Source organism: Sapajus apella, unplaced genomic scaffold (assembly GCF_009761245.1).
Source record: "Sapajus apella isolate SASKATOON/1434 unplaced genomic scaffold, GSC_monkey_1.0 scaffold89, whole genome shotgun sequence".
NCBI classification, from domain to species: Eukaryota; Metazoa; Chordata; class Mammalia; order Primates; family Cebidae; genus Sapajus; species Sapajus apella.
Genome location: NW_022437029.1, coordinates 3,877,976 through 3,898,491, shown reverse-complemented (window position 1 = coordinate 3,898,491; position 20,516 = coordinate 3,877,976). Strand labels below are relative to the sequence as shown.

The 20,516-nt window shown below is 40.7% G+C and overlaps 1 protein-coding gene across 1 annotated transcript in view; it reads left to right on the top strand.

Moving 5' to 3' along the window:
- Positions 1 to 4,964: 4,964 nt before the first annotated feature.
- The window catches only part of LOC116534694, a 68,459-nt gene continuing 52,907 nt past the window's right edge, over positions 4,965 to 20,516 (top strand). The window contains exons 1-2 of the mRNA XM_032255279.1: positions 4,965 to 4,983; positions 6,196 to 6,343. Of these exons, the coding sequence (XP_032111170.1) occupies positions 4,965 to 4,983; positions 6,196 to 6,343 (167 nt within the window). The remainder of the gene's footprint in view (positions 4,984 to 6,195; positions 6,344 to 20,516) is intronic.

Genomic DNA, 20,516 nt, shown 5'->3' with positions numbered 1-20,516 from the left:
CTCTGTCTCCCAGGTTCAAGCAATTCTCTTCCTCAGCCTCCCAAGTAGTTGGGATTACAGGCGCCCACCACCATGCCCAGCTAAGTTTTGTATTTTTAGTAGAGATGAGGCTTCACCATCTTGGCCAGGCTAGTCTTGAGCTCCTGACCTCGTGATCCATCCGCCTCTGCCTACCAAAGTGCTGGAATTACAGGCGTGAGCCACTGTGCTCAGCCCACCATTTCCTTTTGATAATTATCTTAAGTATTTTCTTTACCTACATACATCTAGAACCACATCAGACAATATTATATTTGTTTCAAATGTCAAACATAATTTAGCAAACTTGAAAAGGAAAGCTTATTGTATTTACCCATATCTTTGCTTACTGTGTTTGTTTGTTTTTTTTTCGTTTTTGCTGTTCCAAGATCCTCTCTTTTATCATTTTGTTTTTATTTAGATAACTTCCTTTAGTCACTCTATGAGGTAGGTCTGCTGGTGACAAATCTTCTTAGTTTCCCATCATCTTAGAATATCTTGATTTCCTCTACATTCCTGGAGACTGTTTTCACTGGGTTTAGGATTCTGGATTGACGGTTTTTTTCTTTTAGCCCTTGAACAATATTGTGTCTCTTTCATCTGGCATCAATGATTTCTGATGCTGTCAATCACATTTTCTTTCCTATAGGTAAGGCATGAAATTTTCATTGATGCTTTCAATATTTTTGTTTTTAGCTTATACTAGTTTGATTATGATATATTTTGGCATGGACTTCTTTGAGTTTATTTTGTTTGGGGTTTGCTCAGCTACTTGAACCTGTAGGCTTGTTATCCAAATCCTGCCAAATTTGGGAGATTTTAGTCATTATTTCTTCAAGTATGTTTTTAGCCACACTCTCTATCTCTTCTCTTTCAGGACTCTGATGACATGAATATTGGATCTTTTGTTATAGTCCAGCAGATCCCTGGAGCTCTGTTCTCTTTTCTTTTTCAGTATGTTTTCTCTGCTATTGGGTACATTTTATTGTTCTATCTTCCAGTTAGTTCCCTGATTCTTTCCTCTGCTGTTTTCATTCTGCTGTTGAGCCCATCCACTGAGCTTTCTATTTTAGTTATTGTATTTTTCAGTTCTAATATTTCTACTTGGTTTTTTATATCATCTACTTCTTTGGTGAGGCTTTCATTTTTCATTTAAGTACATTCATAATTGCTTATTGAAGCATTTTTATCATGGCTGCTTTAAAATCACTGTCCATTAATTCTATCATCTCTGACATCTTGGTTTTGGCATCTGTTGATTATCTTATTTATTTTGACATCTTCCTGATTCTTGGTATGACAAGGGATTTTCAAATGAAAGTTAGATATTTTTGTGTTACAAGAATCTGAATCTTTTGTTTTAATTGGGCTTCTCTGATACTTCTACAGGAAGGGACAGTGTTGGTAGTAGCTGGGCATCATCTTGTTACTGGTGGAGGTAGAAGTGATGGTTGTCACTTGGCTTCCATTCATACCCAAGTTAGTTGGGAGAGCTCCTTGTTACTGCTATGTAGGGGTGGGAGGCCTAGTTTCCTACATGGTCTCCACTGACACTGTGATGTATGGAGTGGTCTTGTTACCACTGGGCACTGGTGAAAGTGTAGAATCTCCACTAGGCCTGCTCTGACACTGCCCCAGTAGGGAGGGAGTGGTTGTCTTGATACTGCCAGGTGGGGGTACAAATCCAGGCTCCTCATATAGTCTTCACTAACACTGCTGCAGGGAGGGCCTTGCAACTGGTGGTTGGGAATGCAAATCCTGGCTCCTTGCTTGGTCTTCTCTGGTACTGCCCCAGTCGAGGTGCTGGGGTACCTGGTTACATCCTTGAGCGGGGGGGAAGTCTAGGTTCTTCTCTTGACCTTTGCTGGCATAGGTGAGATTGGAGCTGCTGTTTTATTCTGTGGCATTTACCTGGATTAGAGCTATTATTGTCAAAAAGTTTTCTGTCTTTCTAGGTTGCCTAGTCCTTTTGTAAGAGCAGCTCTTTTTGGTGTGGTCTGTTGCTGAACTGGACTGCTGGCTTCTTCAGTTCCAAGTCTAGGGATTATGAAGCAAAAAGAAAGGAATGTACCACTGTGTTGGTGTTTTTTGGGTCCTGAAGTCCCTCGTTGGTCTGACGTCTTCTCTCCACTTATCGGTCTTATGCTTGTTTTATATATAATGCCCGTGGTTGTTGGTCATGCCTAATAGACGAAACAGGGACATCTACTCTATCATCCCAGAAGTGGCAGGCTCCTCAGTTACTTTTTAATTGCCAAATTGTTGTTCATTTTCATAATATATTTTGAATACCGCTTTCTTTTTTTGAGACTGAGTCTCATTTTGTTGCCCAGGCTGGAGTGCAGTGGTGCGATCTCAGCTCGCTGCAGCCTCTGCCTCCTGGTTTCAAGCAATTCTCCTGCCTCAGCCTCCCGAGTAGCAAGGACTACAGGCGCGTGCCACCATGCCTGGCCAATTTTTGTATTTTTCGTAGAGATGGGGTTTCACCATGTTGGCCAGGCTAGTCTTGAACTCCTAACCTAAAACGATCCTCCTGCCTTGGCCTCCCAAAGTGCTGGGTTTACAGGCGTGAGCCACCGTGCCTGGCCGAATATGACTTTTATTTGCTACCTGACTGCTGGTTTAAATTGTTCACCTTTGCAAATTTTATATGTTTCCTGATAGTTTGATATTTAATTTTAACTATCTTGCTATAGGTATTTTTAATGTAATCACCCTTAAATCCTTTTTGCACACAACTGCAACTGAAAATCTCTTAGAAGAGGGCCCAATTAGCACATTTTGAAAAATGTCGAGGCAGGGGCGGGGAGGAGGGGGAGGGATAACACCTGGAGAAATGCCTGATTTAGGCAACAGTGGGGGTGGGATGGAGACAGCAAACCACCATGGCATGTATGTATCTATGCAACAATCCTGCAGGGTGCAGGACGTGCACATGTACCCCAGAGCCCAAGTACAATAAAAAAAAAGATTTTTTGCTTACAAAAAAATTTGTTAAAATTAACTCTATGACAAGCATAAACCATGAACAGTCCCAAATATATGTTACACTTAATTTTTCTCATTTCAATAAAAAACAAAAACAAAAAAAAACCTCTACCGAAGAGTTAGATTGGTGTGTACATATGGCTCAGGCATATGTCCAGGGTTAGGTAATAATAAATGTTTTCTCATGGAATACTAGTACTAGAAAAGTAACTGAACATACATGCAGTAGATGTGTCATCAGTGGTTATAGCAGCTCTTCTTCATTGATGCTGTTGTGTGTTAAATTATTCCCAAATGGTTGCTGAAATAACTATAGAGGTTTGAGTGAATTACTTTTGTTTTCCAAAGTTCCTTGCATAAGCATTAGGAAATAAATTCTTATTACTGTTACGTTTTTTGATGCCATGAGGTGTGAGAGAATAGGGTCATGTTTGATCTTTCTGGTTACACTGTTTAAACGACACGTGAACTGGCTGCTTATGTTAACGTGTGTGGTGGAGGAGGCCATTGTGTAACTCATAGAAGTGATTTTTAAGTTGGGTTGAGGTATTTTAAAACTGGCACATTTTGGAAAATGTAGGGTCTTGTTTCTATCCACAAATTACAATATTTTACTAAATTCAAGTACTTTTCTCCAACTAATTGAGTGTCTGAGAGATGGTCATTTTGAATAAGTGTGTCTTTCAACAGAATTCTTAAATGATTTTTTTTGTTGGCAAAATCAGAAAACATCTAGAATAAAAGACAGTAGAACAAGAATCAGGTGTTGACACTCTTAGCCTGTGTGTGTGTGTGTGTGTGTGTGTGTGTGTGTGTGGTTTTGAAAGTGATAAATTGTTAACAGCTTGCTAGAGATGGAACAAATGGAAATGTTGATTAAAAATGCCTGATAAAACTTATCTGTAAAATACTTTATCTTTTTGCTGTACTTTTGCACTGTGTTGAAAGCTAAGAAGTAATTGTAATAAACTTTTTTAGTCTTGCCTTTTAAAAACTGATTGGCATTATCTCAAACTGTAACTCACAGGGTGCTGGTGTAGAAATCTACCCTGGGAGTCAGTGCATCCTGAGTGACAATGGGATCCATCACTGCAAGGAAGGGATCCTCATTAAGGTGAGCATCGGCCAAAACACCCGTTTTTCAAAGGACAGAATGGCTTCACCTACAAATTATACTTTATTAAATTGTTGGGTTCTATTATCTGGTTTTGAAAAGCATAAACAGTATATACATTGCAATAATATGTCAGTGATTGCAATCTCTTGTGAGAATTCTTTGTTACCCATAGATCTGTAGAAATGACAGAGGAAAGCTCTGTCACTAAGGACTCAGACTGCTCACAACATGGGGCTAAGCATAGCTTTATTTTTAGAGTAGTGTGAATAAAGATTTTTAAAGCAGGAAATGTTGAGTATGACAGTTTCTTAAAACATTTCTTTTCAATGTCACAGGACTTCTTAGATGAACATTATGACATTCCCAAAATATCCATGGTGAATAATATAATACATAATAATGAAGGTTATGGTGGTGTCTTGGCAAAACCTACAATCTTCTCTGATCTGCAAGAAAATGCTGAAGATGGAACAGAAGGTATGCTATATTTAGTAATTTTTCTTTCCTTCTTTCTTTTTTTTACTCCTTTACCACTGCATTGATAGTAATTTTTAATATAAAAACATAATTTACTTTATTTCAGCATTAAATGCTAATTAAGTCTCTGAGTCTTCCTCTCTTCTGTAAAAAAGATTATTGGGGATATGCTTCGGAGTGGAGAGAGAGAGAAGCTTCATAAAGCCATAACATTATAGAATGTGAAAGAAACTTTCAAGGTCAACTAGTTCAATTGTCATTCAAAATCTTGATGTTGTGTCTTCTGTGCAGTTTCCTTCTTATCATGCTTAGCCTTCAATGAGGGTGGATGTGTGATAGGAGCTATGGGTGTGTGATAGCAACAATGGGTGCGCGACGCTATGGTGGGTGTGTGACAGCAACAGTGGGTGTGTGATAGCAATAGTGGCCCCTGCTGGCATTTGTTAAGGCTGGAGGCAATGAAATGAACGTGCCAGGTTGAAAGCTGCGTTTCCTGGAGGGGATGGTGGAGTTTACCTCTGTTTTTATTGGTAGAAGTAAATGTCTTCCTGTCACCTGCCTTTCTTGGCAGCAAAGCGGAGCTAACTCAGTGGAAATGTGTGAACTTCAAGCTATGAGGTGGATCACTATTAAGTCTCAGTCATAGTGGAAGATTAAGCATTGACGTAGGTGAGGAAAGTTTAAAGCAGTTTATTTATTTAATTGGCTTTTTCAGGTTAAAAGAGGAATGTAAAAGTTAGTCCTTGTCATTCTTCAGGATTCGCTCCGGTTATATCTCTGCAAGGTCTCTGTTTCTTCACAGGTCTCACAAAAGTGAAATCAAGGTGTCAGCTGGGCAGGTCTCATCTGAAAGCTCTGGGGGCAGAATCTGCCTCCAAATGCATTCATGTCATTCATTGGCAGAATTCATTCCTTTAGCTCCTGGGTCTGAGGTCTCCTTTCTTGCTGGCTGCTGGCTGCTGGCTGGGGCTGGCACTCAGCTCCTAGAGGCTGCTCTCAGGTTCTTGCCTCATAGCCCCCCATCTCAGCAACAGAGAACCTCCCTCAAGGCAAATCTCTCATGCTTTGAATTTCTCTGACTTCCTCTTTTGCAACCAGCTGGAGAAAACTAATTAGCAACCTTAATTACGTTGTAAAATTACAGTGCAAAATTCTTCTGCCATTTAATAGCCAATAAAGTTAATACCAGGGGGTGGTGATCATGGGGACTATCTAGAATTAGCTACTAGATTGGGACTTCATTTAGAAAAGTTGCACTGTCTTATCAGTCTGTGCATCCTAGCTCCTAACACAGTGCTTAGCAGATGGTAAATAACCAGGAAATGTCTGTTGAGTAAAAGTGATTCTGGGACGAAAAGGGTAAACAAAGAGTTCAAAATTGATGATCCTGCATGAGGGTCAGGGAACCTTGACATAGAAAGCAAGGCAGCTGTTCATTGAGATTCTTATGGCAACGAATTTGTAAAGCCCAGTTAGAGGACAGCAGAAATCCTTTGCCAAAAAACTTGAAAGCTTTAACAGACTGTGTAGAAATACATGTTTTAGTTGGGTTAGCTTATATATTTAACTTTGTTATTATTTGTTTGTTTCTCCAGAAGATAAAGCACTTAAAATTCAGGCAAGTGGAGAGCCAGATGTGGCTGAAAGAGTGGATCTAGAAGAGCTGATTCAGTGTGCAACTGGCAAAATGGAGCTTTATGCAAGAACTGACCCTTCTGAGCAAGTTGAGGGAAATTGTAAAATGTATTGCTGCCTCCACACAAAAAGACCAGATGAAGAAGTAAAAGGTTGAGTGAACTGGGGATCACACAGGCTGATGACAACTTAATGTCACAGGAGATGTTTGTTGGGATTGTGGGGAACCAGTTCAAGTGGAATGGGAAAGGTAGTTTTGGAACATTTCTTTTCTGACCACCATAATGTAAGTAGATAGCAAAATACTCGATTTTACACATGCTGCCCTAAGAATCACTGCTGCCATTGTAGTTTGCTTTATGTCTGTATTGTATATTTGATTATTTGGGCTTGAGTGAAAGGTAGAGTTAGTTCCATTTGCAGGTGTTGCACACAAAACACTCCCTCTTTATAGGCAAGATCATAAACACATATAAAATAGAAAATATTTGGAGATATCTTATCTGAAAGTCTTGCATTCTTAAACACATAGTTCTCTCATATTAAGGGTAATTACCGTTTTTAGTGTAATTACCCTTTAGCATTTCAGAGAGGCGGAAGAAAGGAAGGGAATGCAAGACTAGTGCATAAACATGCAGTAGGTGTCACATGCACAGCCTTCTTAGAGCTGTCTTTTCATCCCAGTTATAGTGTTGGATTTCCATGCTGTATTTGTCTTAAAATAAAAGCTTTTATGATTGGGAAGTTATCTGCCTAATCATACGTATCATTGAGACTCAATAGGGTGCATTTTTTTGTTGAGCTATGCAGTCATCAAAACAGCGATAGTCAGGTGGTTTGAAACAGAAATGAAATGTGTTATTCAGAGCTGATATTGTACATAGAGCATTTTCACTACTGCTGATTGTGAATGATTAAAAGAAGGTATCTTTCAGGCTGGGCAGTGGCTCACACTTGTAACCCCAGCACTTTGGGAGGGTGAGGCAGGAGGATCACTTGAGCCCAGGCATTCGAGACCAGCCTGGGCAACATAGTGAGACCCCATCTCTTCTAAAAATAAATTTAAAAAAATTAGCCAGGTGTGGTGGTGCAGGCATGTAGTCCCAGCTACTCAGGAGGCTGAGGCTGCAGTGAGCTGTGATTGCACCACCACATTCCTGTCTGGGTGACAGAGCGAGACCCTGTCTCAAAAAAGTATTTTTCTCTTACTGTTACAGTATTCTGATTATAGTTCTGACACATAAGAGATTTTTGAAATCAAGAGGTTCATAATCAATAGCTTAAAAACAAACCTGTATCAGATGTGTGTTCTTGGTATCATGTTGTAAAACACAGCTTCTAAAAATATTTATAGTTTAAAAACTGTATGTGACATTAATATGCCTAATGATTAAAATTATAGTGATGAAATAACACAATTGAATCCTGTTGTATCTTTTCAAATCCACTATGGGCCATCATGTTGGTGTAGCACATGTGATCCATTGAAGAACACACAGTATGTTGATATCTGTTTTCATGCTAGAAAGAGTATTACATTTTCCCCATTAAGTGTGGTTATGTTTGTTTCTTAAATTTGAGTAAAAAATAATACGTATTTTTTGATGCTACTAAATGTAGGCTTTATGTTAGACTTATTGTTTCATCATTGAAAGGTATTTTTACTTTTTAAAAATCTTGTTGAAAAGAGGTTTAAAAAGTAATGTTCATTTCTGCATCAGTTTCAGCAAAATGTTGATACTAAAATCTTGCATTCTTTTTTAAAATTTTTGCCTCTAGATGTGACACCTTAAAATAAAAGCCATTTATTCAACTTAAACAAAAAATTACCTTTTTTTTTTTGAGATGGAGCCTTGCTCTGTCACCCAGGGTGGAGTGCAGTGGCGCTACCTTGGCTCACTGCAACCCCCACCTCCTGGGTTCAAGTTATTCTCCTGCCTCAGCCTCCTGAGTAGCTGGGATTACAGGTGCCTGCCACCATGCCCGGCTGATTTTTGTACTTTTAGTATAGATGGGGTTTCACCATATTGGCCAAGCTGGTCTTGAACTCCTGACCTCAGCCTCCCAAAGTGCTGGGATTACAGTCGTGAACCACCGTGCCTGGCCTATTTTGTTTTTGAGATGGAGTCTTGCTTTGTCACCCAGGCTGGAGTGCAGTGGCATGATCTCAGCTCATTGCAACCTCTGCCTCCTGGGTTCAAGCGATTTTCATGCCTCAGCCTCCCAAGTAGCTGGGATTACAGGCACCCACCACCATGCTAGGTTAATTTTTGTATTTTTAATAGAGACAACGTTTCACCATGTGGTCAGGCTGCTTTTAAACTCCTGACCTCAGGTGATCCATCTATCTTGGCTTCCCAAAGTGTTGGGATTACAGTCGTGAGCCATTGAACCAGCCTTTTTTGTTGTTGTTGTATTTTTTAGTAGAGATGGGGTTTCATCATGTTGGCCAGATTGGTCTCAAACTCCTGACCTCAAGTGATCCACCCACCTCAGCCTCCCAAATCACATTGGTTTTTCAATTGAATTTCTACTTTGTCTTGGTTTAGATTTTATAGATAGATCAGTAATGTTAATACCTTTCTTGTTCCTTTTTATAACATGAAGTTTTTCAGATTTCATATCTATTTTAGTTTAAATCTAAGCTTATATTAATTTTAATTCACAATTCATTATAATAAGCAGGCTTACTTTGTTCTTCTTTAAGTTATATGTAGTACATTTTGCCTTAATCATGGCGCGTTAAAAATTTCAAATGATATAGTATAGGGAATCTAGGGAGTGCCCTGGAAGGGTATGGATTTGTTATTTGAGATGAAAATACTGATGTGGAAAAAGGATAGCCTTCTGTGTTGATTAACTGTGTATCCTGTCTTTATGGTTCACCCTTATTGTGAGCTTGAATTTATGGCAGGTGGCAAAATTCTATACCTTGATTTGAATATTTTATTTTAGCTTCTTTAGAAGTATCTCCCTTCCTCAGTTTCTTAAAAACTCCCCAGAGATCATTAGGTCTCAAGTGTATATGCTCCACTTTTCTGGAATTAATAGAAGGATGGTGAAATAACCATTTTCTGGATTTTGCTTTTCAGAGGCAGATTGAAGAAAGTTATATATAAAACACTGATGAGCTCATAAGAACTGTATCACTCACGTTTCTTTGTAATTCAGTTTGCTGTGGTTTGTTATTCTTATTCCTTTCTAGGAAATACATTCCACAGGCTTCTATGGAAATTAAGTTGAGATAAATTTTGATAATTGGGCTTTGATGCAAATTTTATGCATAGCATTTAATTTTATAACATTTTGTTTTATTCTGTGATTTAAAATACCCTATATATATGTTTTAAAGTCATATATGTTGAAATGAATATTCTCCTCTTTTTCCAGTTCTCACTATTAATAGAAAAATGTATATCTTTTGAAAACAACAAAAAAGGCATAATGTAATAACGCTCTGAAAGTTGCTGTTGCTATTTTCCTTTAATATATTGCAGAAAATTATATCTGTACATACAAATCTACCTCATTCTTTTGATAGTTGTGTTATACTCCATTGCCAGAATTCTTTCAGTTATAAGTGACAGAAACTCAACTGAGAAAGGCTTTATGAGTGTTGGTTAATTCCTGGAACTAAACATCTAAGGATGAGAGCTTGATTACATTTCTTTTATAAGGTTTCTTGACAGTATGAATTCTTTTTTTTTCCCCTCTTGAGACAGAGTCTCGCTCTGTCACCCGGGCTGGAATGCAATGGTGTGATCTTGGCTCACTGCAACCGCTGCCTCCTAGGTTCAAGCAATCCTCCTGCTTCAGCCTCCTGAGTGGCTGGGACTACAGGTGCATACCACCATGCCTGGCTAATTTTTGTATTTTTCAGTAGAGATGGGGTTTTGTCATGTTGGCCAGGCTGGTCTTGAACTCCTGACCTCAGGTGATCCACCTACCTTGGCCTCCCAAAGTGCTGGGATTACAGGTGTGAGCCACCATGACCAGCCAGTATGAGTTCTTTCATGTAGTTAAAGGGAACAAGGAAGAGTGAATACTTTACCACGTTTCTTACACACACTGGGTTTTCCTCCAGTGTGAATACTTTAATGTCTTCTAGGAGAACATGGAAAGGCAAATGCTTTCCTATATTCCCTACATTCATAGAGTTTCTCTCCAGTATGAGTTGTTTCATGATTATGCAGGTGACTAGAATGAGTGAAGCCTTTACCACATTTCTTATATTGTTTGGTTTCACACTAGTGTGAATTCTTTTATGGTTATGGAGGGAACTGGAATATCTGAAGGCTTTACCACATTGATTACATTCATAGAGTTTCTCCCTAGAGTGAGTTTAATTATGATTATGAGGGTGGCTGGAATAAGCAAAGCCTTAACACATTCCTTATATTGATAGGGTTTTGCTACAGTATGAGATCTTTCATGGTTATAAAGGGAATGGAAATATCTGAAGGCTTTGCCACATTTCTTACACTTATAGAATTTTTCTCCAGTGTGAATACATTCATGTATTTAAGAGAGAAAGGAAAAGCGGATCTTTTCCTACATTCCCTATATTTATAGGGTCTTTTGCCAGTGTGAATTCTTTCACATATTTGACAGGACCTGGAAAAACTGAAAGCTTCCCACATTGATTGCATTTACAGTGGTTCTCTTCAGTGTGAGTTCTCTGATGCATTTGCAACAAATTGCGAAAATCAAAGGCTTTCCACATACTGAACATTTATAATATGAACCTCCAGTGTGTGTTATCATGTGTCCTTGAACACTGGTGAGAAATGAAGGCTTTTCCACATTGTTTACATGTATATGTCTTCTCTCTGCCTTCCTCACAGTCATGATTTGTGTCTAGAATTAGGTACGATGTGTCCACAAAGGGAAGAATGGCAGGTGAAGACGCACCTGTTTCTACACACACTGTTTTTACACGGCTTTATTCCAGTAGGAATTTTCTTGTTCAAATTAAGATTTGGAATCTGGCTGAACATTTCTCCATGCCGACTACCTTCTTTACTTTCACATAGTCTTGCTACCATATGACTTTTTTGATTTCTCCAATTTTTTGGGGGGGCGCAGACAGAATCTTCCTCTGTTGCCCGGGCTGGAGTGCAATGGCATGATCTTAGCTCACTGCAACCTCCGCCTCCTGGGTTCAAGTGATTCTCCTGCCTCAGCCTCCTGAGTAGCTGTGATTACAGGCACTTGCCACCACACCTAGCTCATTTTCGTATATTTAGGAGAGACAGGGTTTCACCATGTTGGCCAGACTGGTCTCGAACTCCTGAACTTGTGATCCTCCTGCCTTTGCCTCCCAAAGTGCTGGGATTACAGGTGTGAACCACCATGCCCAGCTTTCTTGAAAAATTTTTCTACTGATCTTTAGTGTTCTGGGTTTCTCATTTGTTTTCTGTAGAAGCTCTGTTTCTAAAAGTTTCCCACATCACACTCCCCATAGAGATCCTTTTGGAAAGAATCCAGCAAAGCTCACCCCTCCAGGGTGAAGTTACAGTTACATCCTCAAAGGCCACTATTCAATTTCCCAGTTTCTGCCATATCTGGATCGTCTCCCAATAGATTTCCTAGTACCCGCATGTCACAGGACAATGGAAGCCCCAGAGGAACCTGTGGAGGCCTGTTGGAACAGAGGAGACCAAGAAGTGAATAAGGACCTAATCTACTTTCTGTCTCTATGGATTTGCCTATTCTTGATATAGCATATAAATGAATCATGCAATATGTGCCTCTTTGTATCTGGCTTCTTTTCCTTAGTGTAATATATTTGAGGTTCTTCCAAGTTGTAGCAACCTACATTGATTCTATGGCCAGGGATCAGTACTTTATTTCCTTTTATGGCCTAGTGCTATTCCACTGTATGTACATACTACAGTTTATTTATTCCTCTGTTCATCCATTGATGGATATTTGGGTTGTTTCCATCTTTTGGCTGTTATAAAAATTCTGCTTTAGGGAGTATACTTTTAAAGTTTTCTGCCTTTTCACCTGATGAAGATTAAAAACACTGATATTTTAAATTTCTTTGTTACAAGATTTATTATTTGTACCAGTCACCAGTAAATATGTTGATGGATACTCAGATTCCTTGATGTGGACAAGAGCAGCCATTTTGATGTTTGCCATGAACTAGTGAATCTAAATATTTGTGGGAACTTTTTGTCTGATCCTGTGTTAAGTGCTATAGATGGTAGGACTTCCAAAAGAAGCAGAAAGAGGAGTTGTTTTACTTTATCCCACCCATTGCCCCTGCTCCAGAACCAGTTATTCTCCAGAATTGCATGGGGTACAAGAAATCAGTTTGTTTTTAAGCTATTGATTATGAACCTCTTGATTTTAAACATTTCTTATGAGGCAAATGATCCTCTCATGCATTATCACACTAGTTGAAATCCCATAAAATTTCTTAGCCTTGAATTTGCTAGACAAAATAGCCTTTGGCCGTCACCTTTGCAGAATTCTGGGCAGCCATATTTCCAAAGCTTATTTTCCATGCATTAATGGAATTAGTAAGCTGCTTCTTAAACACTCATTTTAGGCTGGGTTTGGTGGCTCTTTTTTGTAATTCCAGCACTTTGGGAGGCTGAAGTGGGAAGATCACTTGGGGCTAGGAGTTTGAGACCAGCCAGGGCAAAACAGCAAGACCTCATCTCTAAAATAATTTAAAAATTAGGCAGGCATGGTGGCACACATCTGTGGATCCAGCTACTCAGGAGGCTGAAATAGGATTGTTTGAACTCAGGAGTTAGAAGCTATATTGAGCTATGATTGCACGCCAACCTGGGTGACAGAGTGAGGAGGCCCTGTCTCTTAAAAAAATATCATAGGCTGGGGACAGTGGCTCATGCCTGTCATCCCAGCACTTTGGAGGGCTGAGGCGGGCAGATCACCTAAGGTTAGGAATTTGAGACCAGCCTGGCCAACATGGTGAAACCCCGTTTCTACTAAAAATACAAAAGTTAGCCGGATGTGGTGGCAAGGCGCCTATAATCCAAGCTCTTAGGGAGGCTGAGGCAGGAGAATCGCTTGACTCCCAGGAGGTAGAGGTTGCAGTGAGCTAAGATCGTGCCATTGAATTCCAGCCTGGGCAACAAGAGCAAAACTCCATCTTAAAAGAAAAAAAAAATCACAACTTTAATGTATTATGCTTCCCATGAAAACAATGCAAAGATTTAATTAGTTTTTAATTGCTTGCTAAATTGTTCCAATTTTATTCAAAATGGATTTTAAAAAGCTACACACCAAGATTAGTCCCAGTATTTCAATGAGAAAGTTGGCAGTCCACCTAGCCTGAAACTCCGGAAGTGTACAACACCCTTGACATCACCCAAACAAATAGGCCTGAGTGCAGAAAACTCTTAATTTTGGGTGTAAGCAAATGGAACCAGAATTGTCTGAGATTCTGGGATGTGAATGTGTTCATCTGCGAGGGTTAATGTCGTGGATCCATTCCACCCAGACTTTCCTTTATCTAAGTGTTCTCAAATGTTTCCACAGTCAAACATCAACCATTTTAGCCAAATTTCAACAAAAATGAGCTAGAGAAACTAAGAAATTTGACCTGGTTACCAATTGACTACTAATATAGAGTTCTCCACTTCCTTTGGAAATGGTTCCAATCTGGAAGATTCAAGACCAGCTTTTAGCCAAGATCGAGTAATAGGTTTAACCCCATGCCTTACCTAAGCTAGTACAAGATATCTGAGACAATGGTTTTTCAGACATTACATAAGAGGCAACACAGGACTGTAATCCCTAAGAAGAGAAACTGAAACAGTAAGTTCTACAATTACACCGGCTTAGTGCCTAAGGGCAGATTCCAGGCCTCAGTACAGGGAGGGGAAATGAAAATGAAGCCTGCATAATTCACGAAGTCAGTGAGACAGAGTCAGAGTTTAACAGCCAAGGCAGCCAGAATTTGCAAGGCAGAGCACTGGAGGGGAGGAAGATGTGCACACAGTGCCAGAAACCTGCAGAGGGTTCCCTCCAGTATCAGTTGAGTACCAATCTGCATGTGTCTAGCTTGTGGATGACCGTCTTCTCCCTGTGCCTTCACATGGTCTCTACTCTGTGCACGTTTGTGTCCTAATCTTATAAGAACACCAGTCACATTGGATTAGGGCCCACCTATATGACCTTCTTTAATATAAAGGACCTTCTCGAAATGTAGTCATATTTTAAGGCACGTAGTTTAAGACTTCAACATAAGTTCAATCTACGAATTTTGGGAGAGACATAGCCCACAACACCTTCCTAATGTGGACAGTTATTGGAAGCCAGATGAAATTTATGAAAAAATGGTAATGAAAATATTTCAAAAGTGAGATTTTAATAATTTTCAGATCTACATGGCTAACCTTGAGCTACCTCCTTTAAGATGTTGCTAAATTGGGCATGCTTTATTAAATAGATGTTTTATTTGTGATTACTACATTGTTTATTTTTTTACAAACTTAACAGATTTAAAATCGATTAAATAAGCATATTGCATCTCCTTTATGGATAAATCGTGTGCCTCAGAGAGCCCAAAAACTTGATGACATTCTGTGAAGTTATGTAATGTACCTGAAAAAATGTATCTGTTCTTGTTCTGACTTCAATTCTAAATAAAAGTCCAACTTCAAAATCAATTAAGAATTATTTTAATCTGGAAAACCTTGGAAGTTTTACACATGTAAAACCTTGTCCCTGAGAACCTTTTCTCCTCTTCTTACCACTGCACCACTCCACAAATCTTAGCTGGTGTGGCATGGCATTGCCTCAATCACAGGAACCTAAGAGCTCAGCCCCAAGACCACCACCTTTGTGGGTTTGCTCAGCCTTCAGTTTGTGAGACTTCAGCTTCTGGGGTAACAGGGCAACCAAAATGGATGAAGAAACACTTCAGCAAAGTAACTGATTTGTCCACAAAACAGTGAAAATATTGATGTAAAAATTCACAAATCAAACATAAATCTATCTCCATTCTGCATTTCCAGAACTTGGTTTTATATTTACACAGTGTTCTTGGTCATCCACCAATATATTCTGCGACTGTCTGAAGAACTTTTATTAAGTTACTAAACCTGCTCTTTTGATCAAAAGTCACAGAATTGTGATGATTAGAAAATTCAGTTATTGCTCTGTGCAGACCACTTGCCAGTGTGGTGATTGTAGCGCCCTTAAAGATGGAATAGAAGTCTCTGACTTCTGAACTAAACACAGGAGTTCTCAAAAGCACCAGACAGGACAGTGAAATGGCATGATCAGAACTGAGGAACATCATTTCCTTGGAAAGTCTGACAAATATCTAAGCACTGCCTGAAGTCGACTGAGTACAATGCTCCATATACTTCCACAGCAATAGAGTAGCTGCCACTGATTCATTATGATCCACATCATCTTCATCTGCCTTCCCAGGCAGTGTCCCTGACCCCATCTCGAGCTTCATGCTGTTTCCAGCTGCTGCTCCATTCCACCTGAGATGCCACTTTTGCCTGCAGTGGCTAGTTCCCCCGCTAGATGGCACTCTGGGTAACCTGCATCCTTTCACCCTGCACATGGTTCTCATGTCTTTATGGAGAGATGCCTTGGCAAATAAATGCCTCAGTGCAGGAGTCACACCAAGGCTTTCCGTTCTGTGCCTTCTTTCCTGATCTTGTGATGGGACTTGGGTTTGAAGGCTTTGTCGCTCATGTGGCACGCAAAGGCTTTTCTTACTGTGAACTCTCTGACAGTGCTTTGTCTGGGGCACGAATAAATAATTTTCCACACAGCTCACAACTGTAGGGCTTACATCCTGTGTGTGTGCATTGTGTGTGTGTGTGTGTGTGTGTGTGTGTGTGTGTGTGTGTGTGTTGAGACTGAGTCTTGCTCTGTCACCCAAGCTGGAGTGCAGTGGCAGGATCTCGGCTCACTGCAACCTCCACCTCCCGGGCTCAAGTGATTCTCCTGCCTCAGCCTCCCAAGTAGCTGGGATTTCAGATGTGCATCACTATGCCTGGCTACTTTTTGTATTTTTAGTAGAGATGGGGTTTCACCATGTTGGCCAGAGAGGTCTCAAACTCCTGACCTCAAGTGATCCACCTGCCTTGGCCTCCCAAAGTGCTGGGATTACAGGCATGAGCCACTGCGCCTGGCCTTCATGTGGATTTTTAGGCATTCTTTCAGGTGGGCCTGTGTGGTGAAACCTTTTGTGCACATTTCATATATGGCTTGTCTGCTGTGTGGCATTTCTCAGCTTCCTCCACTGCCTTCATGGGAAACGTCTCCCCAAAGGCCTGGCCGACGTCATTCCCTAGGTGACCATGTATCAAATGCTCACACCTCACGACACTGGAGGCTGCTGTCCAGCTTGGTGTCTGGTCATCCTGCACTCATCCCATAGTTACATGTAGGCTGGAGGGGTCTGGAACCACTAATCTTTGATCCTGGGGTCTCCATGGTTTCTACTTCCTGGCTGTAGCAATGGACTTTCTGAGCTTGCTCTTTCAGAATTGCATTTTGAACCCAAGTGTGGTCGTGGGTGACTTGCCATCCTCCTGCCCTGGGGTGGGGTGCCTTTGTTCTGTGTCACCACAATTGCCGTCATCCTGATCCCAGCTTCTTCCAGATCATCCTCCTGAGGTTCAGCAGTGTCTCCACCAGGGCACGTGGGGCCTTCTCCCTCATTTCCCTGGTACCTGGAGGTGGGGGAGTGCACAAGGCGGTTTGCCTCCCTCTCCAGGCAGAAGCTCCCCATCCTGGAACCAGGGATGAAAGGGCCATGTTCCCTTCTGTAATCAGGCCTCCTGTGTAGGCTGGGGAGGCTCTGAGCACAGGGGGGACCGAGCCCTGCCCATGTCCCTGGCCACTCTGGCTCGGCCCTCCCCACTGTTTATATTTAAGGTGATGAGAAAATAAATCCATTGAGTAAGTTAACCACCTCTTGTATTCTGCCTTTGTTTTCTTTTTATTGCAATATAATTTATACATCATAAAATTCAATCTTTAAAGTGTACCATTGAGTGGTTTTTAATACATTCTCAAAGTCATACCACTATCAGTGTGATATAACCCCAGAACACATACCTGACATCCAAAAGAAATCTGTACCCTTGAAGGATGATCCAAGATGGCTGAATAGGAACAGCTCTGGAGTGCAGTTCCCAGCAAGAACACAGAGGGTGAGATATCACTGCATTTCCAAAAGATTTTTTACTGCCCACAGACCAGGAGATTCCCAGGTGGAAAAGCACCATGAGTCTCCAGCATGGCAGTTTCAACTGGCAGAGTGGGTCTCTGCACAAAAACTCACATAAATCTGGGTGGCATTTCAACTGGTGCCTGGAATGCCTGGGAGGCAGAGTCGTCCATTCAACTGAAAAAAAAGGAGGCTGAAACACGGAGCCAGGTGATCTGGTTCAGCGGGTCCCACTCACACAAAGACCAGCAATCTGAAATGCTCTGGATTGAGAGTTTCACAGCAAGCACAGCTGGAGCTGGGACAGTCCAGCTCTGTGGGGGGAAGAGAATCTGCCATTACCAAGGCAGTCCACCACTACTGAGGCAGTCTGCCATTACTGAGACAGTCTGCCATTACAGAGGCAGTCCACCATTACCGAGGCAGCCCACCATTACAGAGGCAGTCTGCCACTACCAAGGCAGTTCTAACTATACCTCTATAAACAAAACCTCAAGGAAGTTCCCACAGCAGCTGGGCAGAGCCCACGGCAGCTCAGCAATGCTTCTGCTGGCAGACTGTGACTAGGCTACCTGCTTTCTGGACAGGACATCTCTGAAATAAGGCAGCAGCACATCAGGAACTTATAAATAAAGCCCCACCTTCCCAGGACAGAGCACCTTGGAAAAAAAGGCACTTATGTGTTCCGCTGCAGCAGAATTAAACATATCTGCCCAGCAGCTCTGAAGAGAACAATGGCACTCACAACTCAGCACTTGAGCTCCTATAAGGGACAGACTGTCTCCTCAAGAAGCTCCTGGACCCCCGTATATCCAAAGAGACACCTCATAAAGGAGAGCTCAGGCTGACATCTGGTGGGTATCCTTCTGGGACAAAGATAACAGAAGAAGAAACTGGCAGTAACCCTTACTATTCTGTAGCCACTGAAGGTGATCCCCAAGCAAACAGGGCCTGGAGTCGACCTCCAGCAATCCTACAGCAAAGGGGCCTGTTAGAAGAAAAACTGAAAAACAGAAAGAAATAACTTCATCATCAACAAAAAGGACGTCCACTCAGACTCCATTCAAAAGTCACCAACTACAAAGACCATAGGTAGATAAATCCATAAAGATGGGAAGAAACCAGACCAAAAAGGATGAAAACACCCAAAATCAGAATGCCTCTCCTCCTCCAAGGGATCACAACTCCTCACCAGCAAGGGAACAAGGCTGGATAAAGAATGAGTCTGATGAATTGACAGTCACAGGCTTCAGAAAGTGGGTAATAACAAACTTCTCTGAGATACAAAACATGTTCTAACCCAATGCAAAGAAGCTAAGAACCTTGAAAAAAGGTTTGACGAAATGCTAATAAGAATAAACAGCTTAGAGAAGAATATAAATGATTGATGGAGCTGAAAAACACAACATGAGAACTTCGCAAAGCATACACAGGTTTCAATAAGTTTCAATAGCCAAATGGACCAAGCAGAAGAAAGGATATCAGAGATTGAAGATGAACACAGTGAAATAAAATGAGAAGGCAATATTAGAGACAAAGGAGTAAAGAGAAACAAACAAAGCCACCAAAAAATATGGGATTATGATAAAAGACCTCATCTACATTTGATAGGTGTACCTGAATGTGACGGAGAGAACGAATCCAAGCTGGAAAACACTCTTCAGGATATTATCCAGGAGAACCTCCCCAACCTAGCAAGACAGGCCAACATTCAAGTCTGGGAAATACAGAGAACACCACAAAGATATTCCTCAAGAAGAGCAAGCCGAAGGCAAACAATTGTCAGAATCACCAGGGTTGAAATAAAGGAAAAAATGCTAAGGGCAGCCACAGAGAAAGATCGGGTTACCCACAAAGGGAAGCCCATCAGACTCACAGTGAATCTCTCGGCAGAAACCCTACAAGCTAGAAGAGAGTGGGGCCCAATATTCAACATACTTAAAGAAAAGCACTTTCAACCAAGAATTTTATATCCAGCCAAACTAAGCTTCATAAGCAAAGGAGAAATAAAATCTTTACGAACAAGCAATAACTCAGAGATTTCATCATCACCAGGCCTACTTTACAAGAGCTCCTGAAAGAAGCACTAAACATAGAAAGGAACAACCAGTACCAGACACTCAAAAAACATACCAAATGGTAAAGAGCATTGACATAATGAAGAAACTGCATCAACTAAGAAGCAAAACAACCAACTAGCATCAAAATGGCAGGATCAAATTCACACATAACAATATTATCCCTAAATGTAAATGGGCTAAATGCCCCAATCAAAAGACACAGACTGGCAAATTGGCTAAAAAGCCAAAATTCATTGGTGTGCTGTATCCAGGAAACCCATCTCACATGCAAGGATACACACAGGATCAAAATAAACAGGTGGAGGAAGAGTTACCAAGCAAATGGAGAGCAACAAAAACCAGGAGTTGCAATCCTAGTCTCTGATAAAATAGACTTTAAACCAACAAAGATCAAAAGAGACAAAGAAGGACATTACATAATGGTAAAAGGATCAATGCAACAAGAAGAGCTATCATAAATATATATGCACCCAATACAGGAGCACCCAGATACATAAAGCAAGTTCTTAAGGACGTACAAAGAGACTTAGACTCCCACATAATAATAATGGGAGACTTTAACACTCCAATGTCAATATTAGACAGATCAATGAGACAGAAAATTAATAAGGATATACAGGACTTGAACTCATACCTGGACCAAGCAAACCTAATAGACATTTACAGAACTCTCCACCCCAAATCCACAGAATATACATTCTTTTCAGCATCACATCACACCTACTCTAAAATTGACCACATAATTGGAAGCAAACCACTACTCAGCCAATACAAAAGAATGGAAATCATAACAGTCTCTCAGACCACAGTGCAATCAAGTTAGAACTCAGAATTTGGAAACTAACTCAGAACCACACAGCTTCATGGAAATTGAAAAACTGGCTCTTAAGTGTTAAGTGGACAAACAATGAAATGAAGACAGACATAAAGATGTTCTTTGAAACCAGTGAGAATGAAGACACAATGTATCAGAATCTCTGGGACACGTTTAAAGCAGTGTCTAGAGGAAAATTTATAG